This window comes from Eretmochelys imbricata, chromosome 5 (assembly GCF_965152235.1).
Source record: "Eretmochelys imbricata isolate rEreImb1 chromosome 5, rEreImb1.hap1, whole genome shotgun sequence".
Taxonomy (NCBI): domain Eukaryota; kingdom Metazoa; phylum Chordata; order Testudines; family Cheloniidae; genus Eretmochelys; species Eretmochelys imbricata.
Genome location: NC_135576.1, coordinates 44,221,031 through 44,244,536, shown reverse-complemented (window position 1 = coordinate 44,244,536; position 23,506 = coordinate 44,221,031). Strand labels below are relative to the sequence as shown.

At 44.9% G+C, this 23,506-nt stretch overlaps 1 protein-coding gene across 1 annotated transcript in view; it reads right to left on the bottom strand.

Annotated features, from left to right (window-relative positions):
• The window catches only part of SERINC5 (serine incorporator 5), a 62,765-nt gene extending 45,299 nt beyond the window's left edge, over window positions 1-17,466 (bottom strand). Inside the window, exon 1 of the mRNA XM_077816973.1 lies at window positions 17,232-17,466. Coding sequence (XP_077673099.1) covers window positions 17,232-17,258 — 27 coding nt within the window. The 5' untranslated portion in view covers window positions 17,259-17,466. The remainder of the gene's footprint in view (window positions 1-17,231) is intronic.
• Window positions 17,467-23,506: the final 6,040 nt, after the last annotated feature.

The following is a 23,506-nucleotide window of genomic DNA, read 5'->3' as shown; positions in this document are numbered from 1 at the left end:
TTTAGTCATGGAAGTCACAGAATTCGTGACTTCAGCCAGCACCAGCTGGGAGCTGCAGAGTATCCCCAGAGCTCCCGGCCGCCAGCGGAGGGGTGCCCTAGAGCTCCCAGCCTGCCCGCAGCTGCCCAGGCTCCCCATTTAGTCATGGACATCTTTAGTAAAAGTCCAGGACAGGTCATGGGCTTCTGTTAATTTTTCATTATTGCCCGTGACCTGTTCATGACTTTTACTAAAAATATCTGTGACAAAATCTTAGCCTTAATTATAATCCCACACAATATCTTTGGGAACAGTATTATGTTAAGTTTCTGTAGCACTGTGGGTCAGGGATTGTATGCAATTCCAGATGGCAGGGATATCTCAGCTCCTCCAAGAGCTAAAGAACAGCAGGGGTGATTAAACTAAAGTTATTCACCTTTAACACTTCCAGAGAGGTACTACCCCCTGCAGAGGCTTGCCTACACTGGTTCAAACTGGGCTGTCCAGAGACCCAAAGAAAAGGCTTTGGGCATAGAAAGTCTGAGTTTAAATGGACACTGGCTTTCTTTCTGATTCAGTAAGCAGACAGGATCTTCTGTCCAAGGGTGACCCAACCCTTGGCGGAAGAGTTGAAAAGACTAGGTATACTCGGGCCCCATAAGACTAATGGTTGACTCCTGGTAAGCTTTTAGCACATGAATAAGAATGTTTATTGTTTTTTATATGTTTTCACCTTAAGAATATACATCGTTGCTCAGAAGGGGCTGTGTGGTAACACGTAACTGTTGGCAATAGGGTCTGTCATAAATATAAAGGAAAGGGTAACCACTTTTCTGTATACAGTGCTGTAAAATCCCTCCTGGCCAGAGGCAACATCCTGTTACCTGTAAAGGGTTAAACTCAGCTAACCTGGCTGGCACCTGACCCAAAGGGCCAATAAGAGGACAAGATACTTTCAAATCTTGGGCGGGGAGGGGGTTTGTTTGTGCTCTTTGTTTACGGGGTTGTTCTCTCTTGGGACTGAGAGAGGCCAGACAGAAATCCATCTTCTCCAACCCATCCTAATGCAAGTCTCCAATATTGCAACCAGTATAGGTAAGCCAAGCAAGGCGGATTAGTTTCTCTTTTGTTTTATGTGAATTTTCCCTATGTTAAGAGGGAGGTTTATTCCCGTTTTCTGTAACTTTAAGGTTTTGCCCAGAGGAGGATCGTCTGTGTTTTGAATCTGAATACCCTGTAAAGTATTTTCCATCCTGATTTTACATAGACGATTTTTACCTCTCTTTTTTTTTTAATAAAATCCTTCTTTTAAGAACCTGACTGATTTTTCCATTGTTCCAAGATCCAGGGGTTTGGGTCTTGATGATTTTGTAACCAATTGGTTAGGATATTGGTCTCAAGCCTTCCCAGGAAAGGGGGTGTGTAGGTCTTGGGGGGATATTTTAGGGGAAGATGTCTCCAAGATAAGCTATTACTAGCAGGACAGTGGGGTGGGAGGAGGTATTGTTTCATATTCTCTGTGTATATATAAAGTCTGCTGCAGTTTCCACGGTATGCATCCGATGAAGTGAGCTATAGCTCACGAAAGCTCATGCTCAAATAAATTGGTTAGTCTCTAAGGTGCCACAAGTACTCCTTTTCTTTTTGTCTCCAAGTGGTCTCTTTCCCTGTTCTTTGTTTAAAATGCTTGGTGGTTGCAGCATACGGTTCAAGGACAAGGCAAAGTTGTATCTTGGGGAAGTTTTTAACCTAAGCTGGTAAGAATAAGCTTAGAAGGTCTTTCATGCGGGTCCCCACAGCTGTACCCTAGAGTTCAGAGTGGGGAAGGAACCCTGACAGGGTCAGAGCCCTAAGAGAGACAGTGAAGAGCAGGCACCGGCCTTCAGGCAGACTGGCTTGCTAGGGATATTGCAGTGTAAGGCAGGAAGCTCTGCAGCCTTAAAAACCTCTGGTCAGAAGGGAGTGGGATAAAGGTCCCTGCCCACAGATATTTGGAAACCTGACTGGGCACTCCTGGAGTAGACTATAAATGCTGGAGGGGTAGGGGTAGAGATACAGGTTCAGGGTAACTGCACCTCTGACAACTAGATTTTGCCATTTGCCACATATAAACTAGTTTAATCTCTTACTAACGATCCATACAATAACAAGGGAGGGAGAAAAGGACTGGAAAGCCACAAAAATCTGCCAGGTGGAGGAGGGGAGGTAAGCAGTAATGCAGGTGAAACTAATTTTCACTCCTTTTTAAAACTAACTAATTCAGGCTGGCAGTCTCTCCAAGTGCAATACGGCTGCAGAACCAGCATTTCTTATATGGAGACGCTCTCCAAAGGACAAGATCTCTTGAATTTTGTAGTAGTAGGGTTGCCAGCTCTGAAATGCAGAAAAACCAGCCACTGACCAACTCCCCAGGTCCCCACCAGCCTGACCCTCCTCTTCCCCTCCCATGCAGGCAGTAGCGCAGGTGGGCACTTGGGGGTGGTTCATGGCCTCTTTGCCTGTTACATTCCCATGAACTTCTACACTCACCCCCCTCCCAGAAGCCTCAGCCCTTGAGTAAGTCCCCATTACCATGCCATCCCAGGAGCCCATGCATTCTCCACCATGGTCTCCACCACCTTCTCTCCCCCTGCTGGTGAGCCTCAAGTCCCTCACGCACTAAGAGTACCTGCCATGGGTTTGGCAGGTTGAGGGCCTGGCTTACAGAGTGACATCTGGCTGCTGTGCTAGCCATGGTCCACTTCAAGCCATGTGACTTGTGCGCACTGGAAATTGTATGCTGCATGGCCGCCGCCAAGTGTGCATGCTGCAGTTTACAGAAGTAACACTGGTGCCATGACCAAAAAAAAGGCAAAATTTCCACCGGCAACAGGCAAGGCACTGCAAAAACTGGCCAGGTAGCAACCCTATGTAGTAAAAAGAGTTGCCAACATTAAAGGGCAAATTTGGGGAGGATCTTGTAAGACAACACAGGCAGCACAAGAATCCTGCCTGAGCTGCAAGGTTCTCCCCTCCAGCAGTAGAGGCCACTCTACCACTTATTCAGCAAACAACCATAGCAGCTGTCTGCATTATCACAGGGCACCCCAGTGGGCTCCAACAGGCCAGAGTTCTGGAGCAGACTCAGCACAACCCCTTTCCTGTGGTTGGCCTAATTCCCTCTGCCACCACAATGCCAAAAGGAGGAGTCAATGGAGAAGGGCCCAGGGGAAACCCCCGCAAGCTGGAGCCTGCCAGACAACTGGGGCTGGAGGAAGTGGAGGGCTGCAGGAGCTTGCTGGTTGAGTTGGGAAGCCAGACAGTGGGGAGCCAGGAAAGCCAAAAGCTGTGGGGAGAAGAGGGGAGAGACTTGGAGCCCAGAAGAGCCAGAGCCTGCATTTTTGTGCACACATTTTGTATGTATCGAAGGTTGATTTTTCAACCTTTAACTGTCATCCACACACTGCAGGTAGGGAGGGGGGAAACTGAAAAGCCAGAAGACAATCCAAAAGCAAGATATATTGATTTTTAAAAAAACCAGCACAAAAAACTTGATTTTGAGATTGATTCATTTTACTCTCAGAACTGAATATAGTATAAATCTGATATAGTATACCATACTCAGGCAGTACTGGGTATAGCATAAATCTGATATTCCATTAAGGACAGATCTTATTGCATTTTATCACAAGATACTATTGCTAAATACAGAGTGGTACTGACTGAGGAAGCAGCTTACATAATTTGACAGACAGACCTGTAAAGTTGACTCACATAATTTTAAATATCAATAATTACATAAAAAGAAGAAAAGGAGTACTTGTGGTACCTTAGAGACTAACAAATTTATTTGAGCATAAGATTTCGTGAGCTACAGCTCACTTTATCAGATGCATTCAGTGGAAAATACAGTGGGGAGATTTATATACATAGAGAACATGAAACAATGGGTGTTACCATACACACTGTAACCAGAGTGATCACTTAAAGGTAAGCTATTACCAGCAGGAGAGGAAAAAAACCTTTTGTAGTGATAATCAAGGTGGGCCATTTCCAGCAGTTGACAAGAACATCTGAGGAACAGTGGGGGGGATAAACATGGGGAAATTACTTTGTGTAATGACCCATCCACTCCCAGTCTCTATTCAAGCCGAAGTTAGTTGTATCCAGTTTGCAAATTAATTCCAATTCAGCAGTCTCTCGGAGTCTGTTTCTGAAGTTTTTTTGTTGAAGTATTGCCACTTTTAGGTCTGTAACCGAGTGACCAGAGAGATTGATCACACCACACCCAGACCATACCACACGATCCATTGTCTACAGCGAAGCTCTACGATACAGCTGCATTTGCTCCAACCCCTCAGACAGAGACAAACACCTACAAGATCTCTATCAAGCATTCTTACAACTACAATACCCACCTGCTGAAGTGAAGACACAGATTGAGAGAGCCAGAAGAGTACCCAGAAGTCACCTACTACAGGACAGGCCCAACAAAGAAAATAACAGAACGCTAATAGCCATCACCTTCAGCCCCCAACTAAAACCTCTCCAACGCATCATCAAGGAACTACAACCTATCCTGAAGGACGACCCATCACTCACAGATCTTGGGAGACAGGCCAGTCCTTGCCTACAGACAGCCCCCCAACCTGAAGCAAATACTCACTAGCAACCACACAACAGAACCACTAACCCAGGAACCTATCCTTGCAACAAAGCCCGTTGCCAACTGTGTCCACATATCTATTCACGGGACACCATCATAGGGCCTAATCACATCAGCCACACTATCAGAGGCTCGTTCACCTGTACATCCATCAATGTAATATATGCTATCATGTGCCAGCAATGTCCCTCTGCCATGTACATTGGTCAAACTGGACAGTCTCTACATAAAAGACTAAATGGACACAAATCAGATGTCAAGAATTATAACATTCAAAAACCAGTTGGGGAACACTTCAATCTCTCTGGTCACTCGATTACAGACCTAAAAGTCACAATACTTCCAAAAAAAAAAAAAAAACTTCAAAAACAGACTCCAACGAGAGACTGCTGAATTGGAATTAATTTGCAAACTGGATACAATTAACTTAGGCTTGAATGAAGACTGGGAGTGGATAGGTCATTACACAAAGTAAAACTATTTCCCCATGTTTATCCCCCCCTCCTTCCACTCCCCACTGTTCCTCAGACATTCTTGTCAACTGCTAGAAATGGCCCACCTTGATTAACACTACAAAAAGGTCCCCCTCCCCCAGCTCTCCTGCTGGTAATAGCTCACCTTAAGTGATCACTCTGGTTACAGTGTGTATTGTAACACCCATTGTTTCATGTTCTCTATGTATATAAATCTCCCCACTGTATTTTCCACTGAATGCATCCGATGAAGTGAGCTGTAGCTCACGAAAGCTTATGCTCAAATAAATTTGTTAGTCTAAGGTGCCACAAGTCCTCCTTTTCTTTTTGCGAATACAGACTAACACGGCTGCTACTCTGAAACCAATAATTACATAGGATCCAAATGGAAAGTTTTGACAAGACATTGTATTACATTCTCACGAACTACCTAATCACGACATAATGTTTTTAGATTACAATATTTCATATTTAATTTGCATTCATTTAACAAACATATCAATTTTAAATCAAGATTTTCCACAAACAGCTGCTTTTCTTAAACATGAGCTCAACTTTACTTTCATGAGACAAACTACAGAAGAAAAGCCAAATGTAAAATCCTGTTTCCTGTAAATTTAAACAGATGTTTTATATAATCAAAAGCAACCCTCTATTGTGGAGGTCTTGTATAGACTATATCCTCCATTACATTCCAGGGGTGAGGAAGGGGGAAATCTAAAAAGAGCTAACAAATCTAAAAAACTAAAAGGAGACTTGACCCAAAAGTAAATAAATCAGACTTAATTCCTGTTATAAATGCATTACAAGAATGAGGGTTCCAATGTGTTCATTTTAAACAAGTTTGGAAATTTCCTGTTTTGAATCAGTTGTAGAGATTGTATTTTGTAAACTGAAGTATTTTCAAAGCGGGATTCCAGTATCCGCTTGGCAAGGATATACGTCATGCAACGTAGTTAATTAATACTAGATGTCTTATTGTTACTAGTTTTGAGTCAGAGTTAGAAATACTGTAGCATGGCTGTTACAAGTTCAGCAGTGTGCCATTGTAATGGCTAACAGGATTTTTGTTCTGAGAAATCAGAACACAGTTATTTAGATAGGCATCACCAAGTGGATGTTTGGCATGGCTTGGCCTTGAAACAAAGTAACATTAATTCATATACTGTCCTAGGAGAATTTGTTCCCCATTCTTAAGGCCAACAAGTTATACAATAAAACTAACTACTTTGAAATTAAACCCAGTAATGTTTCCCATGACTAGCACAAAATTGATATCTGTGGTTCATATCAAAAAGGAATATGTCTCTCTAGCGCAAGAGCGTGGGTGTCGATATTCAAACAGAAATATAGAAAAGCAAACAGAAAACCAAGAAAAACAAGAAGCACTTTTGCCTCTCTCATCTACCTAACGGAGAGGTACTGTTAGTATATCGGCTTGTTTGTCAGCCTGAGATACAAATTTGGGTGTGTCTTTTTGATATGCTTATATTGTATACTAATGTGTAAACGAAGGACAGAAAAGACACTGTGTGTGTTGCTTCTGCCTGACCAGATAGGTTTGATACCATAATGGGAAGAGATAAGTGTTACAGCGTATGGTGGGAGCGTAATATAAAAGCATACACGGAAAGGCTGCCTGGCTCCTCTCTCAAGCCAAGGTCAAGCAACCAGTTAGGAGGGGCAAGGAGGTTTGAGGGGGCCTAAGACACCCTAAAAGCCAAAGAAAGGCCTGGCCTTGGCCAGAACACAACCTCATTCCTTACCCCTCCCATGGGATACAAAAGAGGTGGTATGAAGACCACCCTGACTCACGACCCTCCAAAACGAAACTTGACCATAAGTTGTAAGGGGTGAGACTAGGCGCGTGCACTGCAGGTATATTTGGGCCTGCTAAGGAGGTGGGAATGGGGAACGGGGACAAGGCAAGGCTCTGCAGCATCAGAGCTGGGAAGGGGGATACAGGGTAAATGCTTTGCGGCATCAGAGCTGGGAACAGAACACTAGGAAACAGACTCTGCCGGCATGTGGAGCTATGGATATGCTTGCTTTCAACTAACCCAATAAACATTGCATTGCCTGCACTTTGGAGGTCTTCTGCTTTCTGTCTGTGTGACAAGAACCAGGGGAGGGGGTGAAGGGAAAGCCCTCTAACATGCCTTCAGCCCGAGTTCTTTATGCAGACATGCTTTCACCATGCTGAAGGCAGAGTTAGCTTATACATTTGGGAATAAAAAGGAAATTACAGTCAATAATAAAGGATAAAAAATAGATAAAATAGTGCCAATAGCGGAAGAGTAGCTGACTGATGAATGTAACTTATTGCTTCGGCACAAATTGGTGGAAGGAGAGAAGGTCTTGCCTCTCCTTGATGATTGATATAGTACATGCAGCAGGTCACGTAGTCTATCATGATCTTGACGGATGTACCCTTGATTAATGGAAAGAACTGGATACAGGCTTTCCTGACAGTTCTCAGTTCAAGGAGGCTGATGTGCAGAAGAGACTCCTGAAGCATCCATTTGCCCTGAAAGGCATGTCCCTCAGGCACACTCCCCCACCCCAAGAGGGATGTAACCGATGTTATGGTAATAGTGGGAGGAGGTTGAGTGAAAGGAACTTCTATACAGACCTTGAATGGGTCCTTTTGCCAATTGAGTGAGCTCAGTACTTGGCGAGGGACAGATATTAGCTTGCCTAGGCTGTGCCTTTTTGGAATATAGAATGTTCTGAACCATCCTAAAAAGTAGTGAAGGTGTAACCTGATGCATTGTGTCACACAGGTGCAGGCTGCCATAGGACCCAGCAATTGGAAACCATTTTTTGCCAACGTCTGGGGGCTTATCAGTATTGTTAAAGTCATACACCGTTCCACGGGAAGGTAAGCTCTGGCTGTTAAGGCATTCAGAGAAGCCCCTTTGAAGTTTATTTGTTCTAGTGAGGTCAAAATGGACTTCTTGATGTTGAGTTGAAATCCTAGCCTACAGGACAGGGACAGTCATCTTTACTGCAGAGAAAACCTGGTTGTACAACCAGCCCTTCCAATTGTCAAGGTTAGGAAAGATGATTATTCCCAGTCAACATAGGTGAGTATCTACCACCACCATGACCTTTGAGAATACCCTTGGGGGCAAAGGAAACCACTCAATATTGGATGGGATCCTGACTGTAAAATGGAGAAATCTCTTGTGAGAGGGATGAAGGGCAACATGAAAATATACAACCTGAAAGTCAAGAGCCACGAACCAATCTTTGAAATCTAATGACGGAATTATAAATGCGAGAGTCACCATCCTGAATTTCTATGATTTCACAAAGGCATTTAAGAGCCTGCCCTCGAGTATCAGTCTCTATCCCCTACCCCCATTCATTTTTGGAACCAGAAAGTAGTTGGAAGAGAAACCCTTCCACCTGTGCTGGATTGGAACTAGTTCTATGGCTCTTACACATAGGACAGAGATAACTTCCTGTCTCTGTAATGGTTCATGAGATGGGCCCCAGAAAAGGGTCGGGAAGGGGAGTGGAATCAGGAGGAAGGAGAGTGGTAAAATGGGTGGAGTAACCCAATATTATATCCTTGAAACCCCAATTTGTCAGAAGTAATCTGTTCCTAGACAGGTCAAAAATGGAAAATCCAATTGCCAAAAGATGGCAGATGGGTAGGGTGGTGCAGCTGCAGATTCTCAAAGCGAGGATGTTCCTGGCCCTTGGCAAACCATCAGAATTAGCTGAGGATGACAGTTGGGCAAAGGTAACAGTAGTGGTAGGAAGAAGAAAAGGAGTACTTGTGGCACCTTAGAGACTAACAAATGTATTTGAGCATAAGCTTTCGTAAGCTACAGCTCTCTTTTTGATACGTTGGTCTCTTTCTAGTTGACTCTATGGATCTATGATAGTTAGAAATTGGACCAGACAGAGATCCGAGTGTGGCCCTTGAGTCTTTTAAGGTATATACGGATTTGTCTGTGGACTCTGAAAAAAGTTGGAGTCCATCAAAGGGGAGGCCTCCCACAGTATTTTGGGCCTCCCTAGGAAAACCAGACAGCTGCAGGTAAGACACTTGATGCATGACAACAGCAGTGGAGATGGATAAAGCTGCAGCACTGGTTGCCTCTAGGGAGGCTTGCTATGTTATCCTCACTAAGAGCTGACCTTCACCCATAATGGCTCTGAACTGTTTTTAGTGTTCCTCAGGGAGACAAGTGTTTAATTTACTATAATTGGTGTCATATTTTGCCATCAGAGCTTGGTAACTTGTGATCCTGAATTACAGGATTGCAGAAGAGTAGCTCTTGCGACAGAATATAGTAAGTCGTTTTTGGTCTTTACCATAAGGCACAGACTTTGTATGATGCTGTCTGGCATGTTCATTGACTACATCCATAACTAAAGAATTTGGTGATGGGTGGGAGAAGAAGAACTCAGAATTTGTGTCTGCACATTTATATATAGGCGATGCCATGGCAGGGGTGTGCCAGTTTAATGTTAGCAGGTTTTTAAAGAGCCTAACTGACAGGTGATGCAATTCATGCAGCGAATTAGACCTCTTACATTCGACAAAGTTTATGTTGTGACTCTTGGACCTTTTCTAAAGAAATTTGGAGCAAATCAGCAATGTTTCATCAGCATGTGAAACGGTTTAAAAACATCAGCCAAAGAAGATAGTAGAGGCATTATCTGGCAATATGTGTAGGGATATTTTGCTCCTCAAAAGTTTCTTCCTGAGGCAAAGGCTGCTGAGGAGGGAGAGAGGGAATAGGAAAATGTCTTTGTCTATGCTCCCCATGGGAGTAGCTAGGAGCTCTTGAAAACAGCTAGCAACAAAGAGTCCATGTTCCAAATATGGCCACTGATGTGGACCATAAGGTAGAGGAGGGGGCATTCAGGATTGATCATACCAATGAGGAGGGCCCCGAAAGTTATTTCTCCCAAGCCACGTCCCTCTCAGGGTAGGTGACCAAGGAGATGTCCTCACCACGATAAGATGGGAGATCCTTGAATAGAGATGCGGGAATCCCAGGAATCATCTTGAACATAGTCCAACAGCGTGGCAGACAATGAAGGTAAAGTAGTTGTCTACCCTATGCAGCAGTTAACGGAAAGGTAAGAGGCAACAGGGAAAGAGATGGTCTCAGCAATCCAGTAGATCTTGGTACTCACAAGCACTTTGTATCCATTAGCAATGGAAACTCTGCTTCTTCAGAAACAAAAAGATCCCTGGAGTATCTTAATTTTTGTGGTACTGAATGTATCTGAGCCAAAGTCGACTGAGGCTCCATAAGAGTCGGGGTCAGTACCAATATTGTTGATTGTTTCACCGGTTTCTGTAAGTGTAAGGGCATTTATTCCTTCAGAGGCACGTGTCTAACAGTCAATATCAGTACCAGAGATGTTGACAGCTTCTGGCACACTGATATACCAGACTGGGATACCAGTTTGGATACTGAGGTGGATGTTACTAGCCTCCAGGCATCAGAATGCTTGGGGTCTGCAAAGGGTACCAGTTTCCAAGAAGCAGAGTTCTTGGATCCATCAGTACCAAGGACATCTTCAGTATTGAAACACGCTTGGTACAGCGGCTCTTAGAGGAACTCAAAGTCTTTGACAAGTTCCTGGTAGCAGGACCACTTGGAGCCTCAAAGGTACCTATTCTGGGAACTGAGGGCTCCTGGGGTGACCAAGATTTCATCGAAGAAGGCTCTCTGGTGGGAGACTCAGAACTTCTCTTCCTTGGAGCCTTGTCAGTACTTTCACCCTTATCTCACAAAGATCTCAGTGACTGGGATACAAAGGTCAACAGGGCAGTAAATGCAGCATATGGCTGATCTTCTGAGCTGGGTCTGAAGCTGGTCTGAGGGCTTGCTCCATCATGTGGAGCCAAAATTTAATTTCTCTGTTCTTTCTAGAACTGCTCTTAAAAGAAGTACAGATCTTACCCTTGGATGGTATTTGGATGTCCCCTAAACAGAGGCACCAAGAATGACCATCGCTAACCATGGTGGTCTAACAGCAGGAAAGGCAGCGCATGAAGCTTGGCATAACCCAGCATAACAAGCAAAGAAAAAAAGGCAGGTGAAAGGTGTTGGGTTTGACAGAAAAACAATGGTAAAAAAGGGGGTCTATCCAACCAACTAAAACTACACTAAGCGACAGTAAAAGGCAAGCTTCAGGAAAAACTGGAAGCAGGCATGCTAAAGGCACTATCCCAGGCTGTCTGGTGGTTGTGAGGGAACTGAGGGCAGTTCACTCACACATCTCTATATATCCTCAGTACAGGCAGAGCCCTACTACTGAAAATCTCTGATCAAAAGTGGAGCACCCATAAGGACACTACTTGAAGAACTGTTTTCCCTAGAAATCAGCCATTACCAATTGGGAGATGACCCCAAAACACTCCAAGCAAACAGTCTCACCTTGTGTTCTTCAGTGTGGAACACTGTTTTCTATGCTCAAGCCACGCACACAATAATATTCAACACAATCAGTCCTGTAGGATCATCACAAGAACTTTGAAACTGACTCCCACACTGTCAGTATGCTACCTCATGGGGATTGCATCACCATCAGCAAGGAAGGATGCATGCCAAAGAAAGGAGGCAAAAACAACTGAATACTCTGAGACACCCACTGCATGGACACTTCCACCACCTGAGAGATGGAAGTCCAGAAAGAGCTTTGCCTCTGAAAATTCCTTACCCCAAAATACCATTACGGAAAGCTGAAGAGTAACAAAATGGAAAAAATGCTGATGATTGTCGAGAACCTGGCTCCTTCAGAACTCCTCCACTCAGGCACTGACCTTAAACAAAAACATTTGTAAACTCTAAATCAACTAAGGGCATGGGGGGCAAAAACTGGAGATATGACCACGTGGAAGTTGAAGAATGTCTAGGCTTTCCACATTCACATTCGGGGCCAAACACTGCCTGATGCAATGCCCTCTGTCAACATCTTGCACTTTGAGGAACTATTTGAGAAAAGTGATAACACCAGGTCTTGGTTGCAGTTTTGGAGCAATAAGCTATGATGCTGGTGGTCAATAAAAAGAGAGGTTCTTTCTAATCCAAATTTTCTGCTGGTTTTACAGACAGTTAAACAACTTCATAGAGCCAGTAAGGAAGCAGGCTTTTTTTAATATATACATGTGTATATATAGAGCCCTACCAAATTCATCCTCCATTTTGGTCAATTTCAGCCATAGGATTTTAAAAATTGTAAATTTCATGATTTCAGCTATTTAAATCTGAAATCTCACAATGTTGTAATTGTAGAGGTCCTGACCCAAAAAGGAGTTGTGTGTGTGTGGAGGGGGATGGGTCGCAAAGTTATTGTAGGAGGGGTTGCAGTACTGCGTCTTCAGAGCTGGGCAGCAGCAATGCAGAAGTAAGGACGGTATAGTAGGATATAGCCACCCTTACTTCTGCGCTGCTGCTGGCGTGGCGCTGTCTACAGAGCTGGGTGCCCGGCCACTAGCCGCCGTTCTCCAGCCACCCAGCTCTGAAGGCAGTGCAGAAGTAAGGATGGCAATACTGCAAACCCCTAAAATAACCTTGTGATCCCCCCTGCAGCTCCCTTTTGGGTCAGGGCCCCCAATTTGCAAAACACTGGTCTCCCCCATGAAATCAGTACAGTATAGGATAAAAGCACACAAAAGACCAGATTTCACAGCGGGAGACCAGATTTCACAGTCCGTGATGTATTTTTCATGGCCATTAATTTGGTAGGGCCCTACTAATAGGATAATTTCTCTCCATTCAAAGAAGTTACAATTAGCAACACGGAAACAGTATTTAAGTTGCCATCCTAGCCTAGTAAATCTAACCATGCTACCACTAGCAATATCAATAGTGGCTTTAAGAAGACTGACATTTAGTCTTTAGAGCCAGTCAGGAACCATACACATCTTACACTATTGGTTACTATCCCACCATTAGAGCTGTAAGGATGGATACGCTAGTGCAGACAAGATGCCAGCAGGCACCAGTTTTAGCCACCATATAGGGTAGCCCTACTCTGAGCATGGTGAGCTGACAGCCGATAGAACGCTGTGAGCTGGTCTCTGTGGCACCCCCCACCACTCCCACTGCTGTAAAGACAGTCCTCCAGGCTCACCAGCCTGGTGTACTTATACTATCTCCACACTTTGAAACAAAGATTTTAAGATCTGTAAACTTTTGCAGTATGAAGACAAGATATGTATTAAAAAGCATCAGTGAGAACGGCAGCTTGGGGAAATCCAGTTCAGTCACCACCTTTATCCCTCTACACCCCTACAGGGATCCACAGCAGTTATAATAGTTGCAAACTGGAATCCGCTCACAGTCACTACACTACTGCATCAGTTTTTGTTTTTAAGACTATGGAGAGCTGACTGGAGTCCTTGTAAGCACCAAAATAGGAGACTTTGCATGCTCTACAAAATGAGAGACGCTACACTGTTTTAAATCTTGATCCTATTATGGTTCCCCATCCCCAGGGGCAAGAGACTCACTGCAGGTACGTAATAAGAGTGCCTTGAGAAGACAGGAACTGTCAGGGAAAGGTGAAAAATACAAGGGACTAAGGAGTTCCTCAATGCAATAACTTTCTTGCCAATCAGTATTTAAGGGACATAAACATGGCTGGCCTAAAAAAGTCTTACCTTAAATACTGTCCCATAATGAAAGTTTACTTTCAGGATTCTAGGAGCATCTCTCAGCCCTTCCCAACAAATCCATTGTGTTCTCATAAGACACACACTTCGCTTGTTGGACCTTGTGCACATTACACATTTTTGCACAGGTATAGCTACACTGGTACAAAATCCCAGAGTAAATGCAATGAACCAGTGTGACTTACTTCAGTTTCCAACTCGATAAAGTCACAACTGGTGCAACCCCAACTTTACACTGGTCAATCCATAACATAGACAACCCTTTGACCCATAACAAACAAAATGAGGGGGACAAACCACTGCATGCTTGTTTATTTTTAGAATGCAGCATAGATTCTAGTTTTAAAAGGCCAATTTACACCATTTATTCCTATCTCCCTATCAGTGCAGTATGTGTTATTTTACACTCACTACTCAGTCTACTTTTAAGTGTGCCAAGTGATGCTGCTTCTGCTACTTCCCTTGGGAGATTACTCCACAGGCTATAGATCTGCCAGGAATCTTTTCCTGATGTTCAGTCCAAGTTTTCCATTTCTGAATTTACATACCATTACTCCTAGCTATAGCTTCTTGTATTTAAGTTCTAAGCCATAACATTCCATCAATATAAATGTTTTGCATTCACAGATAGAGAAGGTGATGCTATTATCTCTGATAGAAATGATACTGGAAGGCAGAATGCAATTACACAGCTGCAGTTTAGTCAGGGACACCAGCCATCTGCACCCATGGAAAAAAAGGCAATTTTTAATTATTAAAAATCCTGAGTATGGTGACAGTTTTACACAGTACTCTATAAACATACATCCGTACACATTTTACAACTATGCTAATAAGGAGTTTTAACATTGAACAAGATAGGACAAGTTTGACGAGCTAGCAGAAATTTCAGAGAACAAATGCTGAGAATGTTTTTTGATAGCTAACAAGTCATAAATGCAAGATTTTCCAACTGCACTAAAAGGAGTGAAGAAATCCAATTTAAAAATCTTCTCGAGTTAAAGGCAAAAGCAACCATGACTGTACTATGTTTTGTATATTATTCTCTAAAAGGTCAAAAAGGTACTGAAAGTATTTTAAAAATTATTTAACACACCACAAGACATCTCCCTTGAGAATCAGTTTGCCTCTTCATCTTTTATAGAAAGTAGCTTGAACACCAGAACCATAGCACTGCTCAGACTGAAAGCGTTGAATGCATTTCCTCAGGGGTGACCGTAAATTTTACTTTTTGTGGGGATTTCTCTTTGTGTTTCCAGTGTGGAGGAAAATTTTCCACAGATATCTCATTTCATTCTCTAAATGCAGAACTGACTGGGTGTGAGGGGGGGCAGAGTTTCAAAACTCCCACCTAATGGCATAAAAGCCACAACGAGAAACTTAAGGGGCTGTCCGTTCACATGCCCATATTACACATATATTAGTATTTTGGCTTTTTAACCACTGTTTTAAAATATGGGGTTTCTTAGCAAGCCAGATTAACACCATCAGACAGCGTATTTGTAATTCAAGCATAGTAAGTGATCAGACAAAGGTGCATTCTACAGCAAATATAGCAAGACACCAGCTGTAGCACCCCCCACCAGATCTCTCTGAACGGTTACCTTGCCCTGGGGTGCTGCAGCAAGCTAGCTTCCCCCAAAGCCCCAGGCTGCCCATGCAGAAAAGCGCCAGTCTCAGCACTCAGTCTGGGTTTAGAGAGCAGCAAATGCTTTCCAGTCTGGGTTTCAGAAACAGCTCATTTAATCTCATTCCACTGAACTGACTGCCCAATACTCAGCAAACAGGAGCAAGTGGCTATTTAACTGCAGGTTCCTCTATGACCTCTTAAAGGAGAGCCCATGCTCTCCCTACTTGAGCATCTGCTGATTGCTGGTGCCCCGCTTAGAGACACAAGGCTGGTCAGGTAGTATTTTGCATTGGACCAACTTCTGTTGTCATTTGAACAAAGTCACCCCCATCCACAAACAACTTCACTGACTTCTTATTTATTTCAGCCAGCTAAAACTACTCTCCTTGTTTTCAAAACCCTCTGTGGATTTGACCTGGACTTTGTTTTCACTGCTAAAAACAGTGTGGTTTTACCACTGGTTAATTAGTGCTCATTTAGTTAGCTACTGTGCTGTAAAATCCTAGTGGAGACAAGGCACCACACCTAGAGCATAGTGCTGACTTTGCAGTAAAAAACACAGGTGCCATTGGGCAGGTCTACACTTAAAAAGGTGCAGCTGCGCCACTATAGTGCTTCATTATGTCCATACCTATGTCCCCTCGAGTAACCATAGCACTGTCTACGCAGGGGACTAGGTCAGTATAAATACATCTCTCAGGGGTGGGGATTTTTCCCATCTTCTGGGCTGTGAAGACATAGCCTAGCTGGCCAACTTCACTTACTTTGGGCCATATTCTGGTTTCAGTCACGGTGACATAACTGTAGAACTCCTCCCCCTAAAACTAGGAATTACTCCTGATTTACACCTGTGTAACAGATCAGAATCCAGCCCATGCGTACCTCTCCCCTCTTGCTTGGTCATTTAGGCACCAGGGTGCTGCAGCCTTATCAGAGTTGAGGTGCAAGCGTCACAAGGGTGTGTGCATGCTAGGGACACTTGAACCAGTGTAACAACATCAACATAGGTTTCAGAGGAGCAGCCGTGTTAGTCTGTATTAGCAAAAAGAAAAGGAGTACTTGTGGCACCTTAGAGACTAACCAATTTATTTAAGCATAAGCTTTCGTGAGCTACAGCATGCATGCATCCGATGAAGTGAGCTGTGGCTCACGAAAGCTTATGCTTAAATAAATTGGTTAGTCTCTAAGGTGCCACAAGTCCTCCTTTTCTTTTAACATCAACATAGTTCCTTCTGTTGAGGCCAAGCCCTGAGGCCACCACATGAGTGGCACCTGTGCGCCCTGCTCTGCACCTGCGCTCCCTCGGGGGTCACCCCCGGGGATCTGCACCAATGTAGCTACTCCGCTGCAAGTTTCCCTCCCGCGGCCAGACCCGTAGAGCCTGCACCAGGCTCCCGGTCGGAGCCCCCCCAGCATTGCCAGGACCCTCTCAGCAGCAAACCCCCGCCCAGCGCTAGCGTGTTGGGGGCTCTAAGCAAGAATATCCCGCCGCCCGCCACACACACAAAAACAGGCACGGTCTTATAATAAAAAGCTTAGTCTGCTTATGCCTAGCCCCGGTTCTGCCCCCGCCCTGCAAGCTCCGGTCAGCCCCGCTTCCCTGCGAGTCGCCAGCCCGGCGGGGCCGCCCCTGCTGCCCGAGGAGCTGGGGGGCGGGGTTCGTCCGAAACCAGGCGGAACTCAGGGCCGATTCCCTCGGAGCGCGGGGCCACCCGGGAGCGGGGCACCCGGGAGCGGGGCCGACAACCAGCGAGCGCTGCCCGCCGGACCCAGGCAGCCCCCAGGGGGCAGCGAGCCCCGCGGACCCGCCCAGGCACCCCGGGGAGCGGACTCGCCCCTGCCGGCGCTCACCTGGCCCGCGCAGCAGGGCGCGGACATCCCTGCTCCCGGCGGCGGGGCTCGGCTCCCGGCAGCGTCCGCAGCCAGCGAGCGTCGCCTCACCCGACCCCGGCGAGGCTCAGCGGCAGCCGCCCCATGCGGAAGCGGCCAGCCCGGGAGACAGCCCTAGGTGCCCCCGCGCCTTGGCTCGGCGGGCAGGACACAAGCGCCCAGCTCGCTCCAGGCAGCCGGACAGGACTTTAGCCCAGCCCAGCCCAGCCCAGCCCCTCGTGCAGAGCTTCCGCTGTCGTCAGGTTGGCGGCGCGGCACGGCCCTCATTGGCTTTCCGCCGCAGGGAGCGTCTCCAGCAGTTGACAAGAACTTGCGGGGGGGGGAATAAACAAGGGGAAAGAGTCAAATTGTCAACTGCTGGAAATGGCCCACCTTGATTATCACTACAAAAGGTGCCCCCCCCCGCCCCCCTGCTGGCAATTGCTCACCTTACCTGATCACTCTCATTACAGTGTGGATGGTAACACCCATTGTTTCATGTTCTCTGTGTATATAAATCTCCCCACTGTATTTTCCACTGTACGCATCGGATGACGTGAGCTGTAGCTCAGGAAAGCTCATGCTCAAATAAATTGGTTAGTCTCTAAGGTGCCACGAGTCCTCCTGTTCTTTTTGCAGATACAGGCTGCTACTCTGAAACCCAAGAGTCCAGTGGCTCAGAGGAGAATGAGTGTGTGGCTAAAACAAACGATCAGGGTTCAAAATAGCCGATTCTAGTCCCTGGTCTTGGTGGGCTGCGTCTAGGCTGTGGGGGGTTATGCTAGCAGAGCTACAGCGCTGTACCTATACCGCTATTGTCAGTCTACACTGGCACCGCTTTAACGTGCCTTGTGTGGTCGCGGAGCAGCAACCACCTCCAGGAGAGGAGCAGCGCCCAGCGCTGGTGCACTGTCTACACTGAGGCTTTACAGCGCTGAAATTTGCTGCGCTCAGCGGGGTGTTCTTTCACACCCCTGAGCCAGAAAGCTGCAGTGCTGTAAATTGCCAGTGTAGACAAGCTGTCATGTAGATCTTAGTGCGTCCCTGGGCGCCAAACCAGCAGCCCATGGTTCTTTGCACTTTTATGATAATAAAACACAGAGCTGTAACTAGGCATTTTAGCACCCAGCGAGAGCAAGCATCTTTGTACCCCCTAACATTTTTTTGGGCCATTTTTCCACCCAGAAGTGTTATGTGGCTCCCCAGATGTTTTGGTTGCACCCCCCCACACCCCAAATCAGACAGGGTGGGTGGTCTGCTAAGGTGAGTCGGGGTGGAGGTGGTGCTCCTCCACTCCCCAGCACCACCACACCGGACTGGCCCTAGCAAGCAGGTCTTTATGTTGCCTCCGTTTTGGCCCCATTTTCCCACCTCTGTGGCTTTGTGCCATGGGTAGATGCCCCTCTCAGGCTATGGCCCTGATAAAACTGCTACCTATATGATGTTAAATACACACACATACTCAGTCACCCCTCATCCCTCCTGCCCCATGAAAGTATATTTATTTCTGGTAATAACATTACAGGCCATTTAAGGGAAGGAATTTGTACAGTATGTTCCTACATTGCGGTGTTTTTAGAGTCAATAATCTTGGGTGTGAGTTTGTAAAACTCCAAATGAGACACAGACCTGCAAAACACATGGCCACTGGGAGGGATTTTTCTCCACAACAAATCTTCCCTAAAAGTCAACTCAGCTGTTTCACTCTCTTGCAAATAAAAGAAATAAATCCTTATTTCTTTCCATTGCCTTCCAGGATGCTTTATTTCAACATCTTCTATACCACAGTGTAAACAGGAGCCTTGGCTGATGAGCAATTAAGAACCACCACGTTATTGTGTTTTTAACATTAGCTAGTTAGTTATTTGGTGCTTTTTTATGGTGCACATCCCTATAGGATCTGAGGCTTCAGAAACATCAACTAATTTATCCTCACAACTCTTCTGTGAGGCAGATGTTCGATTAAAGTAATAATATGTGTATGTTATGGGAAAATGTGAGAAAGAAAAGCCTAGAACAGACCCTGGATTGGCCTGACCATTAGAAGGAAATAGGCCTCTCAGCCTGCTGAGTCTGTGCTAATTGAGATATGCCTGTCAGTTTATAAGGTCTGTGTTAATTGTAGAAACACATCCCGAAACAAAAAGTCTGTTCTAAAGTGATAAGATTACCATTAAGGGCAGCTGGTGTTACAACTGTTTTCCTGAACTCAGGAATAAGATCTGTTAACCCCCATACTTGCATTTTTATCTTGTTTGTTTTCTTTTTATGTAACAAGTGGTATGAATAGGTTTATTGGAGTCTGTCATGCCCCAATGATTTTAGAATGGTTATGTTAAAGAATGAATAGGTAATAAAATGTAGATGTGATAGAAAAAATGTTAAGTGAAATAGAGCGATTGCGATTGTATGTTTGTAAAGTTGAAGCACCAGCCTTAGAATCATAATAAACGACACCACATCTGGAGAAAGAAAAACAGCTACCCTCTGACAGGACCATTTGGCCGAAGAATGCACTGGGAGAGATAACCCGATAACCCTGAATCCATCCCAACTGCCCCAAGGACAGGGAGAACCGAGGCAACAAGATAACAACAAACCGTCATTGCTGTGCCATCTGCGTGATTGATTGTCACTTCAAACGTGAGAACACCATGACGAGGCAAACCCCATAGACTTGTATAAGGATGGATCCCTATAAAGACAGACCCTAAAGACTGAGGACTTTGGGTCTGTTTGTGCAACCAACTTCCAGGAGCATCGGATGCGCATCTGACAAGGCCCGGCTCCATCCTCGTGTCCAGGCCACCTGGCTAGTGACTTGTCATGAGCAACTCCTAGGCTGGTAATTATGATAACAACCTTGCAGAACTTGTGTGTGTGTGAATGAGTGTGTGAGTTAATGGAATGTTATAGCTATAACTGGTTTCAGAGTAGCAGCGATGTTAGTATGTATTCGCAAAAAGAAAAGGAGTACTTGTGGCACCTTAGAGACTAACCAATTTATTTGAGCATAAGCTTTCGTGAGCTACAGCTCGCTTCGTCGGATGCATACTGTGGAATACTTTCCACAGCATGCATCCGATGAAGTGAGCTGTAGCTCACGAAAGCTTATGCTCAAATAAATTGGTTAGTCTCTAAGGTGCCACAAGTACTCCTTTTCTTATAGCTATAACTGATTGCTTACTCTGATTCTTTCTGTATTCACAATAAACGTGGTGTATTGCCTTATCCCTGGAATAAGATCCTGCTGGTTTTCATTTTCTAAGTATAACACAGAGGAGTATTATTATCCCTATTTTTACATATGGGGAAACGGAGGTGCAGAGCTACTGAAGAGTATGACTCAGCCCCACTCAGGGGAACATGCTTGTGGACTTCCTAGATTGCTCTTACTAGGGTAACCAGCAGCTACATGCCTGATACTCCGGAGGGTGAGGAAAAAGCAGGATGTTGCCTCTGTCCCCAGCACCCAAGGCTGCAGCTCCAGAAAAGGATAGAGGTGGCAGATTACTTCAGCCCAAGAGCAAGGAAGGAATTATGTCTCCTAAAACAAATTATTTCCCTCCTGGAGCGGCACATCTACACCCTATCCCTTACATAGGGCTGTGCCTAAAGGCACAATCTAGCCTGAAGTGACATGTCCAAGATCATACTCAAAATCTGTGTCAGGACTCAGAATAGAATCATATCTTCTGAGTGCCAGTCCAGTGTCTGAACCTTAAAACCATCATTCCTTGCAGCTGCTTATGGGTAATGATTATTCCTCAACAAAATCCATAGACTTCAGTGCACTTGTCTTGCACACTAAACACAGTAGAGTTACACAGTGGGCCTAGATCTTGATCTCACTTAAACTAGTGCATATAAGTAGTGGATCCATTCAAATCACTGGAATTATAATACTGGGATCAGATTAGTGTGAGCTCAGAACCATGTAACAGAGACTGTAATTGAAGTTAGGCCAATAAAAGTTATTACCTCACCCACCTTATCTCTGGTTCACTAATAAGCATTTTAAAAATTCCTTATTTTTACTATTTAGACTACAGTGGATTCAATGTGAAAAGTTTGTAAACATAATTTTTAAAAAGGCCATGCATCCGCATGATCTCTTCTTGAAAGTCTACAAATATAAATTTACATTGTGATAAACTGACCTCTACTGGACAAAATCTGAACAGCTCAGCTGTGTCCCATAGGTGTTATATTGCTCACAGCTAAAGGAAAAGAACCTTTTTAAGCTCAAATGATGGAAGTCTTTGCTTCTAGAACAGCAGGCTCTGAGCTCTAGCCCTATTGTTGCTGTTAAGTTTTCGGTGGCCAATGTATGTAGCAAACTGAGATCTGAAGTAGTGGTGGCAGTCATGGATTTCTCACATTCCTATAAACAAAAGGCATGTGAAGCATTGTTTTTCTTGCTATTGCAAACAAAGAAGATGAAGCATAAGATAAATGTAGATGATCTTGCAGTAGTGTGACAGCTTTTTGAGAAGATGGCTGAATTTAATATACCATGCACGGCACTTTTTATAGACTTCTGTCAGGCCTTTGATTCAGCGCATTGAGCAAATGTGTGGGATCCAATGAGGCAACTTGGCATGCATGGAAAGATACTGTCATTGACAGAAGAGTTCTGTAATGGAACAGGAAGCAGTGTTCCAAGTCAATGGCAGATACAAGGCATGGCTTCCTTTTTCCCCAGGAGTCCAGCAAGCTTGTGTGCACCCACCATCATTGTTCAGTATCAGCATTGATTAGTTGATGGATAAGTTTGGAGACAACTGTCAGTGGTACTGAGCTGAACGCCATTCTGCTTTGCACCTTGAATATGCTGATGACATTGTCTTGTTGGCTCAGTCTGGTGAATCTCTGCAGCTGATGGCTGATGTGGTCAGACAAGAAGCAGTACACAACGGTCTGCTTATTAATCCAGAGAAAACTAAGTGTCTGGTCATTACCACCAAGCAGCCTTGAGCTCCAGATTAAAATCAGCACAGTATTAACCTGTCTGGATGGGACATGGAGCCGGTAGCAACTGTCAAATACTTGGGCAGCATCATCATAGACAGCAGTAGGTGGTGCTCAAAAGATATGGCCCCTTGTATAGCCAGGGGCAACTCTAGTGCAGATTCTGCCTAGGGTGTCCGGGGAGGCCAGGCCAAACCTGAGTGGTGCTGCAACCCCATCTGCCAGGTTGCAATTCCACTCACTCAAATTTGGTTGGGCTGCCATTCCATTATAGACTCATAGACTTTAAGATCAGAAGGGACCATCATGATCATCTAGTCTGACCTCCTATGCATTGCAGGCCACAGAACCTCACCCACCTACTTTTGTAATAGACCCCTAACCTCTGGCTGAGTTACTGAAGTCCACAAATCATAAAGACCTCAAGTTACAGAGAATTCACCATTGACACTAGTTTAAACCTGCAAGTGACCCATGCCCTGTGCTGCAGAGGAAGGTGAAAAACTCCCAAGTCTCTGACCCAGGGTAAAATTGCTTCCTCACCCCAAATTTGGTGATCAGTTAGACCCTGAACATGTGGGCAAGACCCACCAGGCAGATACCTGGGAAAGAATTTGCTGTAGTAACTCAGAACCCTCCCAATATAGTGTCCCATCTCTGGCTTTTGGAGATTTTTGCTACAGGCAGCTGCCAATGGTCCACGCGCCATCGTAAGCAGTCCCATCATAACATCCCATCCATAAACTTATGAAGTGCAGTCTTGAAGCCAGTTAGGTTTTTTGCCTCCACTGCTCCCTTTGGAAGGTTGTTCCAGAACTTCACTCCTCTGATGGTTAGAAGCCTTCATCTAATTTTGAGCCTAAACTTGTTGATGGCCACTTTATAGCCATTTGTTCTTGTGTCCATATTGGTGCTTAACTTAAATAACTCCTTTTCCACCCTGGTATTTATCCCTCTCATTTATAGAGAGCAATCATCTCTCTCCTCAGCCTTCTTTTGGTTAAGCTAAACAAGCCAAGCTCTTTCAGTCTCCTCTCATAAGGTAGGTTTCACAGTAGCAGCCGTGTTAGTCTGTATTCGCAAAAAGAAAAGGAGTACTTGTGGCACCTTAGAGAATAACCAATTTATCTGAGCATAAGCTTTCGTGAGCTACAGCTCACTTCATCGGATGCATAAAGTGGAAAGTACAGTGAGGAGATTTTATACATACACACAGACCATGAAAAAATATACATTGTAAGGAGAGTGATCACTTAAGATGAGCTATTACCAGCAGGAGAGTGGGG